The sequence below is a fragment of the Branchiostoma belcheri genome, unplaced genomic scaffold, assembly GCF_001625305.1.
Source record: "Branchiostoma belcheri isolate BF01 breed outbred unplaced genomic scaffold, Haploidv18h27 scaffold36, whole genome shotgun sequence".
Lineage (NCBI taxonomy): Eukaryota > Metazoa > Chordata > Leptocardii > Amphioxiformes > Branchiostomatidae > Branchiostoma > Branchiostoma belcheri.
The window spans coordinates 2,481,415-2,504,777 of NW_017803976.1; the positions used below are offsets into that span (position 1 = coordinate 2,481,415).

The 23,363-nt window shown below is 39.3% G+C and overlaps 2 protein-coding genes across 2 annotated transcripts in view; both read left to right on the plus strand.

Moving 5' to 3' along the window:
* Nucleotides 1-5,147, plus strand: part of LOC109476045 — a 14,886-nt gene extending 9,739 nt beyond the window's left edge. Inside the window, exons 8-13 of the mRNA XM_019776871.1 lie at nt 231-395; nt 692-807; nt 1,150-1,210; nt 1,718-1,801; nt 3,013-3,225; nt 4,911-5,147. Of these exons, the coding sequence (XP_019632430.1) occupies nt 231-395; nt 692-807; nt 1,150-1,210; nt 1,718-1,801; nt 3,013-3,225; nt 4,911-5,012 (741 nt within the window). The 3' untranslated portion in view covers nt 5,013-5,147. The remainder of the gene's footprint in view (nt 1-230; nt 396-691; nt 808-1,149; nt 1,211-1,717; nt 1,802-3,012; nt 3,226-4,910) is intronic.
* A 16,394-nt stretch (nt 5,148-21,541) lies between these two features.
* Nucleotides 21,542-22,966, plus strand: LOC109475992 (paired box protein Pax-5-like). The gene is made up of 3 exons (XM_019776801.1): nt 21,542-21,790; nt 22,398-22,571; nt 22,958-22,966. Exons 1-3 carry the CDS (start codon nt 21,542-21,544, stop codon nt 22,964-22,966), a joined length of 432 nt encoding a protein of 143 aa, XP_019632360.1.
* The last annotated feature ends 397 nt before the right edge of the window (nt 22,967-23,363 follow it).

Here is a 23,363-nt window from a genome sequence, read left to right on the forward strand (position 1 = left end):
TCGAATTTGTGACTAGAGGTACTGCAGCGGTGCTCTTTGACAACAGGGGCTAAATTTTAGTATGTACTCATTTGCATATTCGTGATCTCCCAAATCAGACCGCGACCAGTGCTTTCGTTAGTCATTTTTTCTTCTAGGGCAAACAAATAGAAATGTTAGGAGGAAAAATCGAAAGGTTGTATAGCTGACTGTTTTACTTTTACAAAAAAAGAATTCCTCTAATGTTTCAGTTCTTGTTTGGTGACCACGGGAAGTCCTACCATCGCTTCGCCTCACACCTGGGCGGGCACTACGAGACCCTCCTGCCCTTCCTGTCAATCATCCTACCAACATGGCTGCTCAGAGACAGGCCCGCCATCTTGAAAAATCTCGCCGCCAACCAGAGAAAATACATTGTGAGGAAAACGCACTTTTTTCTTCTAACGTATTTCTTGTACTGTGTCTTGGCTCTGAGTTAAGGGTTAATGACCCGCCCCGAGGTGAATATGGTGTCATGAAGCCTTGCCAGTTGTTGTAACTACCGAATACAATCACCGAGTGAGCGCAGCGAACGAGGTGCAGTGAACGAGGTGCTTTCTGGCTATATGATAATTTTTGTTAACGCTTGGCTAGTGCAGCGCTTCATTCACCCGCAAGGGCAAAAAAGGGCGCTGTATACTATATATCGTGATAAAGATTTCTGTTATTTCAGGTTCATCTGGATCTACACAAGACTATGAAGTCCCTACTCCACTACCCGCGGCTGGACAGTACAGAGGGACACACGGCAGATACTGCTATCAACTTATTAACAGAGACTGTGCCAAAGTACGGATTTTCCTTTACTCTCGTGTTACTCCGAAAATCAAGCCTCGTTGGCACCATACGTTCGTTATCCATATCCTTTTTTACTTTCATGTTATGCTGTTTTAAACTTCTGTAATATGTTATTGACACGAATATCAATAATCATAATTGATTTTTCTTGGCGACATGGTGAAAATGACATACTAGTAGTTTTGCTCTCACATTAATGCATGAGGTCTGAATTTACCACGCCACAACTAGCAGAAGTACGTGTATAACCCTAATTGGGTCATTGATTGATTATTACTTGTCCAATCAAAGATCGTAAATAAAAAGTGATTGACATTCGTAATCTTATCACAGAAACCGGACGTGTGAGGAAGCAGGGCTGCCTGCATGGACTTGCGCATGCGGTCTGATGAAGGTACGAGTCTTGTTTCTATGTACGGGAGATAATTTGTGGATTTCGTTGTTCTTGACTATCTATTATTGCAGTTCGTTTCCACAGAAATGAAGCTCTGTATCCACTATTCTTCTAGTTTCTATAGGCGACACAAGGAAGACAGCACGAAAACCGATATTTAAGCAAACTTTCCGCAATATGTAAAGAATTATTAAAGGTGGCAAAATATAGACTTTACGACTTCGTAAAGGCCGCTGAAAGGCAAATTCCGCCTTTCCGTCACCTTTCAGTGTGCTTAAATACGAAGTCTTTACGCTTACCTTTACAAATCCGTAAATCGAAGATCTAAGCATGGAAAAATACACAAAATTTTTAATACAAATTCTTTGTTCAGAATAGATGCTCAATACTCAACAACAATACTGAGCACGAGAAACGTATAATATACCTGACTGTGTCTCTATTTTATTTATTTCAAATGCAACCTAGTGTCTATAACTTTGACATGTTTGTTTCAACGTTCTATAGCAATTAGAAGAAACAGAGTGGTCAGCAAGACATACAGAAATGGCCAAGTTCTCCCTACATTATCTTAACAACATGCACAGACCAGTAAGTATAGCTACTATATCACCAGTAGATGTATCGCCCTATATAATATTATGCATTCACATTGTTATAACGGTCTTTTCTTAGCTCTTAATCATTAATATTCTTCTTACTAAAGTCGAAACTTCATGTTAAAAAAATAGGCTTATATCTGAACGCTTCCAAGAAAGAGTTCATGCACCTAAATCCAACTACCGACAGTTTACTTCTCGACACTGATGGTGCAATTCGCAGGATGAATGATGATGATGATGATGATGATGATGAATCACTAATTCTTAATGGACCTGTACCATTATTACGTCACAGTTTGTTTACCTGTTTTTAAGAGCATTCTAGAACGATCAGTTAAAGAATAAAGATCATTTCAAAGTTTTCAAAGTAAGGTATGTCCGATTTTTGCTGCGTCTAGTTGTGTTTACACAGCATTGCATGCCTTTGGGTGATTTAGTTGTGACATTAGACGAAAGTAGTACTGTATTAAAAGCCTTATATTAGGCTAACACTACACAAACACACACCACACTACGCACCCCTGTACAATATAAACGTCGATAGACTGGGATTCATTGCGGTAAACAAACTGTGACGTAATAATGGTATAGGTCCATTGTGTGGGTGACCGTAGTCACAAATCTGTGGTTAAAGCAAAGTACATACTGTTGAGTTTGACAAGAATTTTCAATAATAACAAGTTTTATTGCAAATTCATGCCCGAGGACTAATTGCAGGACCAGGAGAAACATTTGGTATAAAAACAGATAATTAGTACATATAGAACTACTGATAATATGTGATGAGGTATATTAATTTGTATATGCTTGCATGCCCTTATAAACTCTCTGAGAAAATGAATAACAATGCATGCTCAGCATAACATGTATCGACCTCTGAATATTCCAAGTCGTTTAAAATGTGTTTAGAGTTAAAACTTTAGATCCAACACAAAAAGTTCTCTCACCTAGAGCTTTCGACCAGTCACTCTGGTCTTCCTCAGTAGACTGACCCAGTGAAGCTTGTCACGTGGCTTCTTTGAAGTGTGACGTCAACACTGGGTCAAAGGTATCTGGTAGACGATGTCGGCCCCCGTCGCGGTTCAGTGAAGGGTGCCAGATATCTTTGACCCAGTTTGACACAGATGAACTTTTATGGTCGTTTAAAATGTGTTTTATTTTTTCAATCTTTCAAAACATTCTGTACTTTTTTTAAATAAGGAAACACTCTCCAGAATACGAAGGCTCAACAGACTAGCCACGGCACAGAAGACGTCCTGTATGGACCTGACCTTTGACCGGATCCTCCATGTTTTTGAGACGAGGAATCCTGGTTCGTCGGCAGGCATGAGAAGATACCAGATCACCTTCACAGCCCTGGAGGGGCCGTCATTATGGGAACTGGTGATAGACGACGCTTTTCATATACAACAGGTACGTTTCATGCCCGTAGCCAGGATTTTGAAGGGGGGGGGGGTTCTTTCCACTGGTTTAGGGGACCAGCGAGCGCCGCAGGCGCGAGGTTCCTAGGGGGGTCCGGGGGCATGCTTCCCCGGAAAATATGAAAAATGAACCTTCTAAAATGGCATTTCGTGCATTTTTGAGAGGATTTCCAAGAAAAAAGTCAGAGATAAATTTTTATTCAATGACAAAGGGAGCAGTTTTTCTACGATTCCAGTCCATCTTTTCAAGAAAAATTTTGGACCTTTACATAAAAAGTGGACCAAAAGTGGACCTTTACATAAAAAGTGGACCAAAAAGTGGACCTTTGAGCCTTGTGGGGGATCAGAAGAACCCCCGAACCCCCCCCCCCCCTGGCTACGGGCATTGCGTTTTACTAGCATGAAAGTTAACCTGAGTCGGTAGAATAAATGAAGAAAATTAAACTGTTCTCCAACTCAAAAGAAAAGTAACTCACCAGAAATTTTTGACTGAATCGCTTACACGTGGCTAAAAGTCACGTGTCCACAGCACTTGGGTCATTCACCAATTTCACACTTCCCATAATGGCTAGTAAAGATCACGGATATAGGTGGGATATGACGTAAGAAGGGGATGTACGAAATACGACCGTGCGAGTAGGAGAGTCTTCGGTAGAAGGTACGTCATTTTCTCTAATTCCAACAAAAATGCAATTATGGCAAGCGCTTTATACTAGATAAATAATTCAAAACAATAGTTGACCAGTTTGTCGATAGAAATTGTTGGAAATATTACATCGAGGAAGGGGGAGGGGGGTCTTACGTCATAGCCGTGATCTTTACTAGGCATTATGGGAAGTGTGAAATTGGTGAATAAAGCTGATGAAGACTGAGCGATTCAGTGGAAAATTTCTGGTGAGTCAATTTTCTTTTGAGTTGGAGAACAGTTTAATTTTCTTAAGGTACGTTTTACATAGGCCGCAGCAAGTAATTTTAATTGATGATAATTTTCGCCTGATTTTGAAAAAAAAAACACAAGAGGTTTTTTTGCCCTCTAACAGTGGTCAACATGCTGAAAATAGGCAAAGATGTCTGTTGCCATGCCGGAAGGTGGATGGCTGATAAATATATAGAGAAGGGACAACACTTGTGGTGTATTTAATTCCTTTTATATGTGGTAATCCCGCTGAATCAAAACCATTTGTAACGATTTAAAACTTGTATACTTTTAGTTTTCAAAATTGTTTCAGTGACAAATGGATGTTGTGATAGTTTGCAGTAAACTTAGCACAACAAAGTTGCCTTTTCTTGTCAAGTTAATAAGGTTTATGATGTCAAAATTTGAAAATGTAGGAATCTTGTTTTTTTGGCCCGCCTTGTTTATTTCGCCCTATGGCATTAGATTTTGAGTCTGCGGAGGATGTCATCCATAAAATTTACTTGCTGTGGCCATACAAGCAAAGACTTAGGATGCAGGGTATGTACATGTACGTGTAGTGTTAGAATGTACAGTGTGATACCTGATCTAACCATAGTAAATATAGCAATTTTTCTTGACCCATCTATTATCTCACAAGCAATAATTGAATGCATTAGAATTAAACAACTGCCATTGATATAGAAATAAGCTATTTTTGCCAATTTCGCTCTATAGAATTCATGAAAGTGTAACGTAAATTTCTTCCGTGTTGTTTCTAGATCAAGCAACTTAGTCTGTACCGGAAGTACGAAGAATGCTGGGATAGAAGAGTGATCTTGCAGTACTGTGTATGTAAACACTTCGGAGTAGGAGAGCCATAAAAGCTGCATATTACTTTGACATATTGTCAGCCACATTTGCCGGCAACTGTGATCGCACAATATTCATATTCCAATATTAATATTCAGTCGTTCTTTCTGTAATCTTGTCTCCAGGTCACTGATCTTGCTAGTTAAAATAGAGAAAACTACACAGCTTACCGCTTACAGGCCTCGAAATTAACTTTTCTTCTTATTGTCCCAGCAATATCCCAAAAATAAATTTCCCGAATTGACGATGAACTGTCCCAACCTGTTTTTTTGAAATTTAAAGTATTGTATGACTTCAACTTGAAGTCAACTTTATTTTGCTTATGTTCACTCCCAGGCGCACTATAATTTCAGAGTAGACAAGAAATTCGGGGAGAATTTTTCGGATCCAAAAGCCGGGACGTGTGCCTGATAAATAAAAGAAAGGCTGACATTCTGATGTTGATTATTTTTCTATTGTCCCAAAAATGTCCCAAAGTGTCATTTTAGTTGTCCCAGTCTAAATTTTAGTGGTCAATGGCCATTGGACTGCCTTTAATTTCGAGCTCTGCGCTTACCGGTCCCTTGAAAGCACACAGGAATCAGGATACTGTTTCTAGTGTCATAAGGCCACACCAATTTAATTTGTTGGTTCTCGGATTTTTCAGAAAAAGTATGAAGCGACAGGGCGAAAAAAACTGATCTAGGCATCCTATTAATGCTACACAAGGAGCCATGAAGTCAACACAACACAATGAATTTTGAACTTTTAATCAAACCACTGCATTGGTAGATGGGGGTAAAATATGAGCATTTTTTAGTTGATTCAGAAAAAAAAAAATTCTTGCAAATCAGAACAAAATAAAGAGGCGAATCCGAGAACCAACAAATTAAATTGGTGTGGCCTAATGTTGATAATACTGTGTCTAATGCTGTTTTTTGTCTGAGTGATTTGTTTCTCTATTCAATTTCCCCCATCATTTTCCCTCAGACTATTGCAACATCCCACCTTCCTGTTTCCCTTATATTGTTTCACTCAGAATCAATTAATAGTATAGAAACAATGGTTTTCAAGAGGGTGGGTCGAAAATGTGTTCGGTATATGAAGAAAATAATGAAAGTAACGGGGTTTTAAGTAATTTATGTTATCTATTTATAGATGAGAGAAATATTTCTCTCTCTTATAGTGTCTGCCTGTTACGTTAGATATTGTCAAATAATATTTGACATATCATAAACAACAATGACAAAGGGCTACTACTAGCATTGTACATGTATTAGTATTCAGCCATAGATAGAATGATAACGTTAACTGCACATTTAGTGAATTTTACCGTCCAAATGAATGTATAAGTGATAATATTGCTGCTGTAACGTGTTTTGTTCGTCGAGTGTTACTTGATTGTATGATTTACTTTTATACAAATTGCTTTTTGTTTTATTGTTGGCCCTGGGCCCTCTTGGAAATCAGCAATTCACTGTTGAAGAGGCCAATTAGGTGTTTATAAGATGAAAAAATTAAAGAAAGAAAGAAAGAAAGAAAGAAAGAAAGAAAGAAAGAAAGAAAGAAAGAAAGAAAGAAAGAAAGAAAGAGAAAGAAATGTGTTCATCACAGCTATTGTAACTAAAACTCATCAGTGTCTTCCTACAATATGTGAAAGAGCTGGCCTCTTTCTTGTACTGATTACATATCAATGTGCCTATTAAGCAATGAAATAAAATAATGATAAAAAAGATGATCTTTTCAATTTTTTTAGTTCCTTACTCAATAAAAAAATGTTCAGAAATTAAATGTTGCGAAACTGTTGTCAATCATATGATGTTCCGAGATACATATATATAGTATATGTATTCCTACCACTGTTCTACTATTTACTAGGACAGTATACCGTATAGATACATTCAGCTTTGGTTATTTGTCCAATTTTTAGCACTGAAAATTATTGTCTTTAAAAAACTACTTTTACAAGGATTGGGGCGTTCAAGAATTCATTCTTTCCTAGAACTATCGCAGAGTGGAACTCGCTGTCACCAAGTACAGTAGAGGCATTGTCATTAGATAGCTTAAAACAATGTCTAGAGTTAGCTGTTCTAGGGTTAGGTGTAACAAGTCGATCAGTGTAATGTAGCCAGCTGCCGCCGCGCCGCGTGCCTGCGAAGCTGGTGTGTTACACCGAAGGGCGGTTATACCGGCCATACAGATACAGATACAGACAGATACAGCTATAGGTAGAAACTTTATATTTGCCTTACTTTAAACATTTTAGCCATGATTGCCGAAAGCACTATCATTTTCACTACTAGTACATCGACCCACACATGTAATTATCACGTGAACACCTTCCTTGTTTCCACTGAAGCCAAGACGTCATTTACTACTTTTTTCCTTCCTCCTTCCTGGAGTGTTCTTATGTCCAGACGTCTAGACTGGTCACGCTGTTCTTGTTCAGTCGCTATTAATAGTGAATGAATGAAGACCTTTATTGTACGCAAATACCCACTGGGTTCAGTACAGGTCACAGGAAAGACGTCACAGTTTGCAATGAATAGGCCACACCGACTTAATTTTATGGATGACATCCGCGGGCGCATTGATTTTCGCCTGTCGCCCTAAAAAAAGAATCACCTCCACCGAGGCCCAGGCCTGGCTCTAGGCCTGGGTAGTCCATGGTAGTTAGCGACAATAGGGGGCCTGGCACCCAGGCTATCGAATTCCGAAGCTCCACGACTCAAGAACTCAGTACATATTAAGTACAGTACCGATTCATGAATGCCGCAAAAAGCCAGCATGTGCCAGCTTGTCGTATACGTCGCTAAGTACTGTCGCGAATTCACAATATCAGCTTTGTATTCCTGTGGTTTAGTAGCATTTTTATTTTTGGCCGGATTTTTTTTTTATTCGCCCGCGCGCACTAGTTTGGGGTCTTCAGAGGATGTCACCCATAAAATTAAATCAATGTGGCCATGTATACAATGTACAAGCTCGTGCTAATTCTATGTACTATGGACATATAGTCTAATAATTACGATAATTTGGCTTCTTCTCGCTTCTTAGTAATGATGTAGATATAAGTACAGATGTGTTTTATGATCGAAGGTTTGTCTAAAGCCAATAGAAATATGAACCTATCTTTGTTGCTAAGATGTATGAAATGGGGAAACATACATTGCAATAGTTTTTATAAGGCCACACCAAGTAAATTTTATAGATGACGTCCTTTGGAGACCCTAAATCTAATGCGAGAGGGCGAAAAAAAACAAGAAGGGCCCTAAAAAACAATATGCCTAGATTAGAAATATACTAAGAGACGACAAATGTTAGGACACAAATTGAGTGAGGTGACACAGTTTAACAAGCAAGAAGTCTTTTATTCATCATCAAAACAGCAATAAATCAGGTGGAATAACAGTTGTCCTGTCTTGTTTTCGCGTTACGGGTTTCACGTCAATCTGACGATTTGTGGCACTGTCGTGACTCTTTGGTCATAGTTACAGGAAGCGGAATTTCTTTTTTTTTAGGAACAGGCCAAAATCAATGCGCGCGCGGACGTCATCCATAAAATTTACTTGGTGTGGCCTAATAGTAATTATCATTCAGAGGTTGACATACTTACGTATACAGCCCTTGCTATGTCATTACATTTCCAAGTTTTACAGAAATAAAGTTACATACTTATTAGTAGAAAGTGGGAGGTAGATAACGTATTCTAGGAGCTAAAAAAAGAACATGCTTTTCATCCTCTAAATGACAATTAGCCAATTTAAATACTTGCCGTGAGTATCATAGTAACCATGCCAATTATGTATTCTAGAACTGTGTTAGAAATGTGTTTTTTTTATTCCAACATTTCATGATTGGATATGGTGACGGCACACTCAACTTATATCAACTTATATTATCCCGTCACCAACACAGAGGACAAATACGGAACAGGACAATACTCATTTTCACTTGAGTCTAGTGAGTAAAATGTGGTTATGTAATACTCTCCAAGCAGAGGTTTTGGCTTTTTTATCGGGGTTTCTCTTTTGCACTGAATTTTTTTCCCACCAAAAAAAATTCAGTGCAAAAGAGAAACCCCGATAAAAAAAGCCTAAAAACACGCTAAAAATACCCCCAAAACCCAAACCTCTGCTTGGAGAGTAGTTATGTAAAACATCAGAAACTGACCTATACTCTTTGAGATCACGAATTAAAAGACCAGGTATTCCCCTATGAGTACCCCCAACAGTTACACATATCCACATGGTTACTAGGAAAGTACCTTTGCTCGGTTAATGACTTTATAGCCGATCGAAGGACGTCCTAAAACGTCCCACTATCAGGCCTCGAAATTAAGTTTTCTTCCTACTGTCCCAGCACTGTCCAAAAAATTAATTTTAATTGTCCTGAAGTGAGGATGAACTGTCCCAACTTGTTTTTTTTTTTGGGGGGGGGGAGTATTGTATGACTTTCAACTTAAAGTCAACTTTATTTTGCTTATGTTCACTCCCAGGCGCACTATAATTTTAGAGTAGACAGGAAATTTGGGGGGACATTTTCGGATCCAAAAGCTGGGACGTGTGCCTGATAAACAAAAGAAGTTCTGACATTTCTGATGATTATTTTTCTATTGTCCCAAAAATGTACCAAAGTGTCTTTTTAGTTGCCCCGGCCTAAATTTTATAGCCTCCGTAGCAGGCTTATAGAACTGGGGGTTTGGTGGTCTTCGGCTGTTTTCTGATCAGCCCAGTTAAAAAAAAAACGGGCGTATACGTAATTCAACCAGGCCGGCTATGTTGTCTATATGCAATCAGAAAATAGCACATAAAGCTCCCAAAGACCCTGAAGACCCCCCAAACCCCAGTTGTTCGCGTGCTATGCTATAAATTTTAGTGGCCAGTGGGCATTGGACCACCTTGTTTGTTTATTTGCAAAACAGCAATAAAACAATTATACATAATACACTAATGATAAATAAAACAGGTGCAGGGGGAAGGAAAAAAGCTTATTTAGCTTATGCTAAGTCCTCCTCCTCTGTACTAACCAAAATTAAACAAAATTGAATTGAAATAATACATACATATATAAAGAATTGTTATCAAAATAATTCAAACATGGGCAAAATGATACAATACTGAAACAATAGTATACATAAATCGAGATGAAATAAAATTGATATGAAATAATACATACATACATAAATAAGGAATTTTTAGCAAAATAATTCAAACAAGGCAAAATGAAGCAATAACAATGATGAAACAAATATATTTGATAGCATACATAGAATAAAAATAATAACTGAAGATATGAATCTAATACAAGGGGCTGGGGTAATTAATAAGATGGGCTTTCAGGGTATTTTTAAAAGTCAGAAAAGAGGAAATTGTTCGTATTTACACTACCAAAATGTTTTTTTCTTATTTTTCTTATTTTCTTATGTTGAGAAATATTTTCTTGCCAGGTGGATTTTCAAGAAAATTCGAGAAACAATCTTAAAGATTTTGTATGTTGTTTCTTACAACAAGAATTTTATTCTTCTTTTTTTCTTTTCTTTCTACTATCATGCTCACAAACAAGAATCTTAAGAATTTTTAGAATTTTAAGAAAGGTCACAGTGTTTTTTTCTGCTACAAGAAATCTTTTCTTGTGTACAGAAAATGGTTTTCTTGCTTCAAGAACAGTTAGCTCTTAGTCCAAGAAATATTTTCTTGTGGACAGCAAGAAAAAAAAGGCATGTGTTTCTTGAATTTTCTTGCTACGGGGATTCTTTAATTTCTTAATGTTCAAAGAATACTTTTCTTGCTACAAGGTACCATTTCCTTGCACAAGGAAAACAAGAAAAACAAGAAAAAAACATTTTTGGTAGTGTACCTTTAATTTCGAGCCCTGACTATACGTACTCGATACTCCCACATCAACTGTTCTACCAACACCGCGTACAAGTTAATCATTACAGAACATCTATCACTGGAAACTGACGTGTTTGATCAAGTCGCCCTATGACTCTTTTTATTGACCACTTTATTTGTTTATGGCACCAGTTATCACTGTAAATGTTGACATAAGGCCACAGCAAGTAAATTTTATGGATGACATCCTCTGCATACTCTAAATCTAATGCGAGCGGGTGAAAAAAACAAGGCGGGCCGAAAAAAACAAGGTTCATACATTTTGAAATTTTGACTCAATTATTGTACAAATGGTTTTGATTCAGTGGGAACATCACATATACAAAGCCAACATCACATATCACTGCATCAAAGTAAGAAACAAAACATTGAACCAGAGCCTTTTCTTGTCTCCTCTCTTTACAGTTATCTGCCATCCACCTTCCGGCATGGCAACAGACATCTTTGCCCATTTTCGGCATGTTGGCCACTGTCAGAAGGCAACAAAATTTCTTGTTTTTTTCCCCCAAAAATCAGGCGAAAATTAATGCGCGCGGTGATGTCATCCATAAAATTTACTTGCTGTGGCCTAAGCTACTATGGCTCAGATGAGGTCAGATGCCACAAGTATTTCATTATTAATTAATTAAGTAATTGCTTCAATGTTAATTAGAGATTTCTGAATATGCTACATTGTTGGAGCAATTGCGTAGATAGTGTAGTAGAGAATATGGCATTTCCAGTACTATACATGTTACATCAAACCTACGTGTATTAATGTGTGTGACCCTTTGGTGACTCGAAAGCAAACAAAAACTAGTTTATTGATCTTTTGATTGATTGCTGACACTCTGAATTGTATTATGGAGGTAATTATAGGTAGCAAATCGGACCTTTTTTAACAGAAAAAGAAACATTTTTAGTGTTGAATAATTTCAAGTATTGCAGGTAGTAAAGACTGGTATGCATCCATGTCTGCTAGCCTTAGTCTATAGAATAAATATCCATACACAATGTATACAGGCTAGCATTCACATACTTTATATATACATATATTAAATCAATAGTCCTACGAAACTAAAGCAACACACGAAGCAATTTTTACATTAAAATACAGGATAGGGATGTCCGATTTGCTCGACTAAATCATGATTCTGATGACCGAATTGGGCATCTTCGATGTCCAATTTTCAGCAAGAGAAAAAAAAAAGCTCGACTGAATATTGAAACTGTTGGAAAGTATACTTGTAATTTACGTTTCAAGTGCATTTCTCTGGATTTATCAAAATCATGAAAATGTTTGCCACCATTTGAAACTGTTGGAAAGTATTCATGTAATCTACGTTTCAAAAGCTTTTCTATGGATTTATCAAAATCACGAAAATGTTTGGTATCATTTCAACAGAAAGACTGAGTGTTCTTGAACAGAAAAAATGCCCAGTATTCTTGGTTGTTGTAATATCTCGGACTTCCAGGTTTCACTTCAACCTGGACTCCATCATAGTTTCTCTTGACCAAATGTTGGAGATTTTGGGAGTTTTGTTCTAAATTCAATCATTCCTTGAATCGCCAACTAACCTCTCCGCGTCCCTATAAAATGGGAAAGAAGCCACAGGCTGAACAGATCCAAAAGGTAGCTGAATCCAGAGCTGTACTGAACAATTTGGCTGACCAACAATACAACCACGTTTGATCGACATGACTACTACGTACAGTTCACGTAAGTACATGCTATATCTTTTTTTTTTTACATTCCAACATTCCATAACCAAACGTTGCGACGGCACACTCAAGTTATATCAACTTATTTTATGCCGCCACCAACACAGAGGACGAATACAGGACAAGGCAATACTCATTTTTACACGAGTTAAGTGAGGAAAGTCGTGGTAAGTGTCTTTCCCGAGGGCACAAAATCGGTGACATGTCAGGACTCGAACCCGGGACCTCTTGGTTCCGAGTCAAGCACACTCTACGCCACACGACCCCACTATATCTAATTTACACCATGCTATAATCTAATTTCCTGTAATAAGATTACTTCAGACTCGTACTTAGACTTTACACTTTGACCAATTGGTTGCTGTAAATTGGCTGTAATTCACTTTATGTTCACGGTAGCAAAAGTTCACGGTCTGAGAAACATGTACAAGTTCACGGAACTATTTATTCACGTTGGCAACAGGTGCAAGAAAAAGAAAGCCCAGAAATCATTTGTTAACTGTAATGATACGTTCACAGTACAGAAGTGACAGTGAAAACAGTGAATATAATAGTACAGTGAAAAAATCAGGAAGTATATGGAGACTGTTTTTTCCGCATACCTGAGTCTTGTGATGAGTGTAACACGCCTAGAGACACAACGTCACGAGTTACGAGTTATCTTCCGCGGACTTTGTCATTTACCCCCGATAAAAGACAGACAGTATCGCCGGAAATATTACCTCCAGCTGGTGCCCTACAGAAAGAACAAACACGTATAGATAGAGTAAAACAGGACAAATCATACCCAAAAGAACAATTAATAGCACAGTGTACGATTTTACAAAAAACTATCATTTCCTATGGGAATCTGACTCAAATTATGTACGATATATCATGAACTTACTAAAAAAACTCGCCATATGCTTTGCCTCTTCTCTGTCTGCTTTTTCTTTACTTATTGTCTCATAACTAAATTTGGAAGAAGTTTCCGGGCAACAGTTTCCTGTCTAGATCTTTTAAACTGTTCCTTGTCAACATTGCGTCAGATGGAAACCTTCGGCGAATCTCACGATGATTACCGATCATTAACGAAAACCGACCACTTACGATGGCATTACGACCGTAAACCGCCCACGAATGCTTGATGAGTTTCACATGGATCACGTCTAGACGTCTGAAATAGGAATCTAAATATAGCTGCTAGAGCCGTTAGGGAGACATATATAAATGGTGAGTCGCAGCCTTTGTGGCATTAGATACAGTTTTCTCTGTTAGAAGTTCGTCTCAACACGCCGAGTTTTCAATCATCGCAATGGTCTCCGTCGTTATGCGCATACTTCTCTTATTCAAAAGTCGCCATCAGAGTAAGTTTCTTCTTCTCTTCACAATGCTATACATAGATATAGATATTTTAATCGATAGACTGTTTTGCTTTTATGGTATCTCGATGATTCAATTGATTTTTAGTATTAGTGCTTTAGAAATCAAACTCACGCAATTGTAAAAAAGAAAAACTGTAAAACTCCGTGATTAAGATGTACAGTCGACATAAAAAAAAAATGGAGGTACGTGTTTGCTACCTTTTAAATACTCTCCAGCAGAGGTTTGGGTTATTTTGGGCGTGTTTTTAGACTTTTTTTAAAATCTGGGTTTCTTTTTTGCACTGAAGTAACACAAAACCTAAACCTCTGCTTGCCTTGGAGAATATCTTTCAAAAACCTCTTCAACGAAAAACTAAAAATTGTTTCTGTTTTTTTTTCTAGACTCCAGTCTTCTTATGATTGCCTTCGTGACAACGATGTTTTTCTCGCTGGAAGTAACATCAACTCCAGTTCCGCAACAGCTTTCAACTACAACTTCCGCTCCAGTGATGACGTCACATGACGTCACTTCCGAGGTATCACAGCAGCTCCAGGTTGTGAAGTCCACTGCGCATGCGGACCCCGGTTTCCAGCAGTCCAAGGTCGAAGTTCTGAAGGACGCGAAAGAGATCAGCATACGGCTGTGGAACAAGGTCAGCGTGACCTTCGAATCCTACGTAAGTATTTCACATTTCAATTGATTTCAATACGTTAGATCCTATAGATAAATGAAACTACATTCTCAGGGGAGATAACCAATACAGTGTTCAAATAGGAAAATACATTAAAGAATGTTTCGATCTTAGAGAACACATGTTAGAGAATAGTTAACCTTTATTGTTACGTCATACATATACTCTGTACGTAAGATAACGTTATGCACACATGTATTTAGCTTTGTGTCGGTCATGGGACTAGGTAGGTAGGTAGGTATTTAGCTTTGTTAGATCTTTAGTTAAGTTGTAGAAGACCATACAAAACATACTTTTTTGTTGTGTCAATAAAGAATCATATATTCTTCCAACTAGCAAAATCAACCTGAACATTCCCAGAAGCATCTTGTTTATGTGCTTCGCAGTATCTGATGTCCTTTTCTGCACTAAATCAATTTGACTTAAACGGTTTTCCATTTGCTATCAGGAAAGTTTATATGTGTTGGTAGTTACGTGTTTAAAGTTATAACTTTATATATATATAGAACCAATACAAAAAAGTTCTCTCACCTAGACCTTTCGACCAGTAACTTTGGTCTTCCTCAGTAGACTGACCCAGTGAGGCTTGTCACGTGGTTTCTTTGGAGTATGACGTCGACATATGGTCAAATGTATCTGGTAGACGATGTCGGCCCCCGTCACGGTTGGTCTACCAGATACGACGGGGGCCGATATCGTCTACCAGATACATTTGACCATATGTCGACGTCACACTTTAAAGAAGCCACGTGGCACTGTTCAAAAGCTCTAGGTGAGAGAACTTTATTGTGTTGGATCTAGAGTTTTAACTTTAAACATTTGAATATAAACCTTTGTTGAATCAATGTGTTATGACATTGTCACGACAGTATTGAGTATACTAAAATAACGATGCCTTTATTTAAAGTAAATCAATCGACTGATGGAATGACTTTGTTGTGTTCCTCTTGCAGAAAATCAACACATTTGGCGATCCGAACTATGACCTTTCACCTGAACATGATAATGGTATTCCCGGTCTCCTGCTCAATGGAACAGAGGACCCCGGTTTCCTCGACATGGAGGTACGTTATTCTATTCCTACATGCTGACTGTAAGGCCATATTGATTTAATTCAATTCTTTATTAAGATACCAAACATAACAGACAAACATGACATACAATGCTGCTTGAATGGTGTTGATATTTACGAGATAAAATGTAGAAAAATTATATATTTGCAACAACTATAAAAACAGTACAGTAGGGGTACAACTCAGGTATTTACAAGCTCCATTATCTTGTGCCAGACTCTATCTGTACAGTCCGGTTATAGAGTCTGATTGACTGGTGGAGGAAAGAGTTCTGTAGTCTTTTTCTTCTGGCTGGGGGGATAGAGATAGTGTGTTTTTGTTCCTGAGTGAACGACCGGTAGCTGTAGATCTGGAGAGAGGGACAATGTCATGTAGGGGATGGATAATATTTGACTATATGGATGACATCCTCGCGCGCATGAATTTTCGGCCGCTTCCAAAAAAAAGGTTTTCAACCTTACTGTAAATCGTACAATAAAGTTGCGAAATGAGCACGTATATACCGTAAGTTGCACAAAAAATATTGGAAAACGAAACTAATGTCGTGGAATGCGAAACTTAAGCGAAAAAAGGAAATGTAAAGAAACGGCTGTCAGGACGTCGGTGGCGGAACGGTTAGAGCGTTGGACTCTGAATCAAGTGGTCCCGGGTTCGATACTTACCGTGGCCCGACGTTGTGCCCTTTACACGACTTCTCCACCTGTACGATGGAGTGACGCCCATCGGGCCTCATAGGCTAATCTGTTTAACTGTGTGCCAAAAACACACTACGGATTTGGTGGGCCAATGTGTCAACATCAGCACATTTGCCACTGAGAGCCGTTAAGTTTTTTTTTTTTTTGTCAGGACGAAGCCCGCCTATCTCCCATGTACAGCAGCATGTACGTGGCCCGGCGATGGCTGTATGAGATGGAGTGGGACGAGGAGCAGGCTCAGGGCAGCCACTCGGAGTTCGCGGCCAACCTGACCGCCTGTCGTCACCAGCTCGAGACCTTCATCACATCTATCGACGTCACGGTCAGTTTGGATACCTTTGTCTTTGAATTCAAAATAGGGCCCTTTTGTTTTGCGTAATCAAATTCTGTTTAGGTACATCAAGAAGGTTACATACAAAACCGTTATGACCAAAAGGGCTAAAAGTTCAGGCCAACACTGAGTAAATCACTGTGGGACTTGTCCAAATTTTCGGCCGACTCCGTCAGCCTTGTTCACGGTGTACATTCGGGCCAAACGTCCAACACTGAACAGAGACGGGGGGCGACACAGGTTATCTGACACGTACGACCCTTTGCTGCTATCACGTGTTTCCGACTTCATGTCCCGGAAGCTGCAGTAGAAGGGTCCATTCTGTGCCGAAAATTCGGGTAGGTCCCATCCTATTCAGTGTTGGCCTGAACGTTTAGCCCTTTTTGTCATAAGGCCACACCGCCTTAATCTTATGGATGACATCCTATGAAGACACCCAAATTAGTGCGCGCGGGCGAATAAAAAAAAAATTCTGGCCCCCCCCAAAAAAAAATGACACTAAACCACAAGAATACAAAGCTGGTATTGTGAATTTCCAGAAGTACATAGCAACGTATACGACACGCCGGCACAAGCTGGCTTTTGGTGGAATTTATGAATCGGCACCGTAGGTACGTACTGAGTTCTTGAGTCGTGGAGCTTCGGTAGCCTGGGTGCCAGGCTCCGTATTGTGGCTAACTACCATGGACTACCTAGGCCTAGAGCCAGGCCAGAGCCTCGGAGGACGTGGTCTTTTTTTTTTTTAGGACAGGCGAAAATCAATGCGCGCGCGGATGTCATCCATTAAGTCGGTGTGGCCTAATGATGTATACCAAAAATGATGAACTTTAATACTAATGTTCTTAAACTATTTCAGATACACGTACTTGATGTGCAACACCCCGGCACACCGTCCTACGTCATGGAACCGGAAATGCGGGACCCGCCCTCCGAGTTCCGACGTCACTTCCGGGACTTTCTGGTTCTGAGAGACTTCGAAACTGCTGTCATGAACAGCTACCACCACTTATATATCATGCACTATAAGTACACATCGTAATATCAGAAATAAGACTAGAAACATACAGTAGCACCTATGGCGCCTAGAAATTTAGAAACATCTTTATGAATCATTTTAGCGATTCCCATTGTATTATGCTCCAAGAGTAGATTTATTTATAAAAGTATGCATCAAATGCATCCTTTCGACTAGATCACAAGTATGTCAAGACTGAACTGACTAACTTTTCAAACATGAAATGACGATAAGGTGATAGTCACCTGTTATGTCAATCCTTCCACAAATGTGGTAAATCTTCATATAAATTAATAAATAAATAAAATAAATAAGTTGTTGTCTTTAACTATGATACAAAGATTACGAGATTTCAACACTATATCTCTGAAGGCCATGAAATGACTATGAGTTATTATTTATATCTATGATACATAGAGTACATGATTGCAATAGTATGTCTCAGAAGGCAGGTCCGAAGCAGTTTGCCACTGTATGGCTTGTAAATATTCCATATCTATAGATATATGTCTAGAAAAATATTGAGTTTTAACGTTCGAAGAAACTTGACACTTGAGAGTACAGAATGACTCTTCATTTGTGTCACGATTTAACGTACCGGCTAATGGTGGATGATGTAAAGAAAAATAACATTTTATTTCATTCCCCTGCCATTTATGTATCGGTAAATAAAGACACGTGCACAAGGAATTCACTTATACGGAAAAGTCCTGGGTCTGGAGCTTTTTGTGCCATAGAAAGTGTTTTATCCATATTACCCTCATCACAGCTTGTGGATTATTCTTTTATCCTTTATTCTCTCATCTTTTGATGTGGGATTATCTGGGATTATAATCTTTCAGTAGATGGCTTGAGCGCTAACGACCACCGCTGCCACCAGTGTAGGGTATTGGAAGGAGAGGCTATGAAAGATGTCCGTACTCAGTGGCTGCCTGCTAGAAGAGGGTCTGCATGGGGGGGTCCTGGCAACGGTTAACGGTAAATTCAGCAGGGCCGATAACGCTTAACGGTAAATTCAGGACGGTCGGCAACGCTTAACGGTAAATTGACAGGCTTTTTTCGAGCAGCACTGGATTTGGTATCTCGCTTTGTGAGAAAAGGTGATCACTGACAAAATTACGTATACCTTACATGTAAAGAAGAACGCATTAAAGGTACGTGTTCTCTGTGTTTCCCACCTGCGACGTCGGCCAAGGCTCTACCCAGCTTGACTTTTTTCCGTCCTCCTAGTTTTACCGATGGATTGACGCTCGCAATCTAAGGGGGCCGGGAGGTGCTACCCAGGAAATTTAGGATTTTTAAGCCTTCAAAAACGCAATTTCCCGCATTTTAACAGGCAAATCATGGTGTTGAAAGTGTTTGACGGTCCTTCTGATGTTTTCATATTTTTACTCAAAATTTTTAGGTTGACGGATTCGTAAAAAAAAATTTGTAACGCTCCGCAAACTTCCGGTAATTGGCGGAAAACTGGTGCTGGCTAGAGCCGAACGGGACCGAGCGCAGGAGCGCGAGTCGAGCGCCAAAGGCGAGAGCAATGAAGGGGGGTCCGGGGGCATTCTCCCCCGGGAAATTTTGTATTTTTAAACCTTCAATGACGCATTTTCCTGCAATTTGAAAGGCAAAATTGGGTGTAACGAAGAATTATTCATTAACGCTTAACGCTGAATTTAGGATGACAAATAACGTTTTACGTAGAATTAAAACGACCAATAACGCTTCACGATGAATATTCTGATAACGCTTAACGTTGAATTAGAGCAGTCTGGCAACGATTAACGGTAAATTAAAATAGCCCATAACGGTTAACGAAAAAGTGCATGCAGGTACTCCTAGAACTGTCTCTCAGACACTGTGGTCTGAGTCCTTTATTCATAACTAATAAGATACAGATGTGGTCAGTCTGGTGACAGTTATGACGACTTCCTGTCACAGGGGACATGGGGGGTTGTCTCCTAACACCAGTATATTCGACAAATAAGGCGAAAAGTAAATAGGCAACCAAACCTCATTCGTACAAGGGAACATTTTAGACATGCATTACAACACAAAACCATAAAACTAACCTTTCAACCGTCACTATATCCATCCGCACGTATACTAGTAGAGCGTACGAAGATCTTCGTTTTCCTAACTTCTTCATGGTCCAGTTTATTTATTTCCGTCATTTTTATACAGGGTAACCCAATTCAGTGATGGCACTGCTTTTCAACGGGGCCCTGTATTACACAGCACAGTACAACAATCACATACAAATAATAACATTAGCATACAAAAATTATACAATAAATAATTATAATGGCAATGATATAATAATGATATAATAATATAATGGCAGTTCAAAACTATCGTCTTATTTTACGCAAAAAAAAAAAAACAACAGTTACTCAAGCACCTGGACATGATTTTGGAAACGGTCAGACGTTTCAGCTAGTATCCACTAGCATTTCTACTCTGGTCTCTCAGTCACTGACGAAAGGTAATGGATACTAGCTGAAACGTCTGACCGTTTCCAAAATCATAACTGGCGTATGCTTTTTGGCGTATCTTATTACCTGGATGTCTAACATTCACCGAATCGTCTTATTTACTTGTTGGAACGTACGAATAGCTTCCAGCTGCTCGTGTCAGTTTCCTGTCCTTAGTAGATGCACCCGCAAGAGGATTCGACGAAATCTGCTCTCCCAATTAGAGTGACGGAGTTTAAAGACGACCACGTGTGCACCTGCTTAACAGGAAAGGTGGGACAAAAGAACAAGGAAATCAGTGGCCTGATGACAGCTCTTAGGCCGGAAAACGTCGTTAAAGATGCATGACATCTGCTTGGAGATTTATGGAAAGGTCCCAGTGCTCAATCGGCAGCTGCACCGGGCAGGGATTAACAACAGTTTCCGTTTGTCGTTAGAGACTCACGGCTTTGGGATGGTCCACTTTGACAAAGGGGTTTTCCTCTACGAATGATTTATAACTTTTTTTAGATCATTGTTCAATAACAAAGAATCAACTGCTATAGGAGCTTCTTAAAGAGATTACATCAATAATACTATATGGTCTTTATTACATCTTTTAAAAAGAAGTAGGTCGGTCAGATTAAGAAAAACATACTAGTAAATACTTCTCTAACTCAGATAATGGCACATCCCTACCTGTGAGTCTGTATATAAATACGAGAACACGACATGACAATAACAAATCTTCCAGCTGCCCGCTGCTCACAGATCACAGAAAACGTTGCCAATTTGTTGGGGGTGTTTCAGTGACTTCAGGCCCTGTTGAAGGTAAGGCGATTTTTTCGGACCTTGATTTGATTTTCTCTCTTATTTTGGCTTCATTTGCTCTTTTCACACATCAAAGACATGCAAAACAATGTTATGGGGATTTCTTTTCAATTTGAGCTTAAGATTGGCTTTGGAGATATGGCCTTCTTATAATGGATACTGTACATAACAGTGTAAGTTTCTATGTGGCAAAATTTTATGACAAAGTTTTTTTAAATGTTTATAGGACGTTGTCGGTTATAAGCTGCAGAGATGCCGCATACTGGTGAGTGCGTTGATTATATGTATATAGATAACGTTACGTGGATCAATGAGGACATGGTATTCGTATGTTTATTTCTATTATGAAAGCTTACATACGCACATGGGTATATTGGAGAAAAGATAGCCCTATTGAATGGAGCGAAAACAGTCGTTTTTTTTTTACAAACAAAATAAATCTTTGGTATGAAATGTACGCTTGACCTGTTTTAAGTTCTTCATAGATCTCTTTTGTGATAGAAACAACTGAAAACTATTCGTACAAATATTCCCACTAAGAAATGCAATTTTCCTCATTTCCATTTGCCGGACACACAGGAATAAACCAGCTCGGTGGCATCTTCGTGAACGGGCGCCCCCTACCGGATCATGTCAGAAGTTACATCGTGCACCTGGCGCTAATGGGCGTGCGGCCGTGCGACATCTCGCGGCGGCTGCTGGTATCGCATGGTTGTGTTTCCAAGATTCTGTCCCGTTACTTCGAGACGGGCACAGTTACCCCAGGGTCTATTGGAGGAAGCAGGCCGAAGGTAAGTTTCATTGAGTTCTTTGTAGATGTTCAGTGGGTCTAAATTCTCCTTCCTCCACAAATTGAATAAGAGAAAACAGTGTAACAACCAACAAGTCTTTTATTCGTCAGGAAAACAGCAGTAAATCTGTGGAACAACAGTTGTCACGGCCTGTTTCTTTAATCACATCTTCCCTTATCCCACTGTCGTGACTCTTTGCTCATAGTTACAGGAAGCGGAATTTTTTGGCGACGCCTCAGGGGGAGCCTAATAGTACAGTATTGTGTGTAGTTTGCAAGAATTGTAGGAATTGCACTGGTATTATTTTCACACACATGAAATGTACACATGCATGTCTGGAATTTTGCTGACACACATCAGGTACCATTCAGGTGGTAATGCCATTCAGGTGATACCATTCAGGTAGTTAACCAACCTTGAAGTGGCCTAAATGCCGTGTTACGTGGCGACCACTAAGTAAAAAAAAAAAAAAAACATGTATGCCCACAGTCCTACTGGTGAAATTCCTGGAAACCCTTGGAAAAACCTTGCCGGGCTCGTTCACGCGGACGCCATCCACAAAAATTACTTGTTGTGACCTTATCTGATTTTATTTTGTTCCCCCCAGGTAGCGACGCCGCTGGTTGTTCGGAAGATCCTTGGATACAAGCTGGAGAAGCCTGGCATGTTCGCCTGGGAGATCCGTCAGCGCCTCCAGGCGGATAGGGTCTGTACGGCAGACAACCTGCCCAGCGTCTCCTCCATTAACCGCATCCTCAGGACTCTACCTACTTCTGTAAACGTAAGTACTCATTGTGCTTTCTACTTGTATTATTATCTCACCCAGTTTTAGTTTTCTGTGACATCTTGATCGAATCAAACATTTTAAGACCTCAGTTATCGAATGAATCTTTATTTGCATGTTCATTCCCATGGGGCTAAATGCATACATCAGAATGTGATGTTACATGTAAATCATTCTGAGTAACATGATGCATAGGATACAAGGATAACAGTATAACGTAAAGGTCTTAACAACTACTAGAGGATAAACTGATCTAAGCCTTGAGGATTTCTTCTCTCTTTTTAAAGCAATTGGAGATAAATTCACATAGTTTTTCTATTGTATGGTCATTACTGGTGGGCATGAGATGACTGAATACCTCTCTTTGTTGTACCTTTATACAGTTTGTCTAAGTGGATTGTTCTTAATAGTGTGTTACGTTCAATATTATACAATTTATAATCAAGTACAAAATGTGTTTAATCTTCTACGCTACCAGAGTTACAATCTTGTTATCGTAGATTACAAGTTGCTTTTGATATTTCCAGAACCAGCAGAGTTTTCCCATCAACTTGAGGAACATCCGAGCTTCAGGCATCTATGCTCCGATCCCTCTCCGCCCAGTTCAAATAGCGACACCCAGCGGTCTGCCTGTGAAGAGCACGAGCACACGGGATGCTCCGGCAAATGTGGCGACCAAAGATCTTCTGGGGCCTGAAGTCACAGGTGATGTGGTAATAACATGAGAAAGAATTGCTTTCAATCGCTTTTAATTCTCTCTGCATTGCCACGTAGTAAAGGGCCCAGTCA

What these genes read in the sequence shown, in the direction of transcription:
- LOC109475992 (XM_019776801.1), top strand. Translation starts at nt 21,542, where the DNA reads ATGCAATTTTCCTCATTTCCATTTGCCGGACACACAGGAATAAACCAG. An exon ending in TTGGAGGAAGCAGGCCGAAG is followed by an intron (nt 21,791 to 22,397) that starts GTAAGTTTCATT and finishes TGTTCCCCCCAG; the next exon opens with GTAGCGACGCCGCTGGTTGT.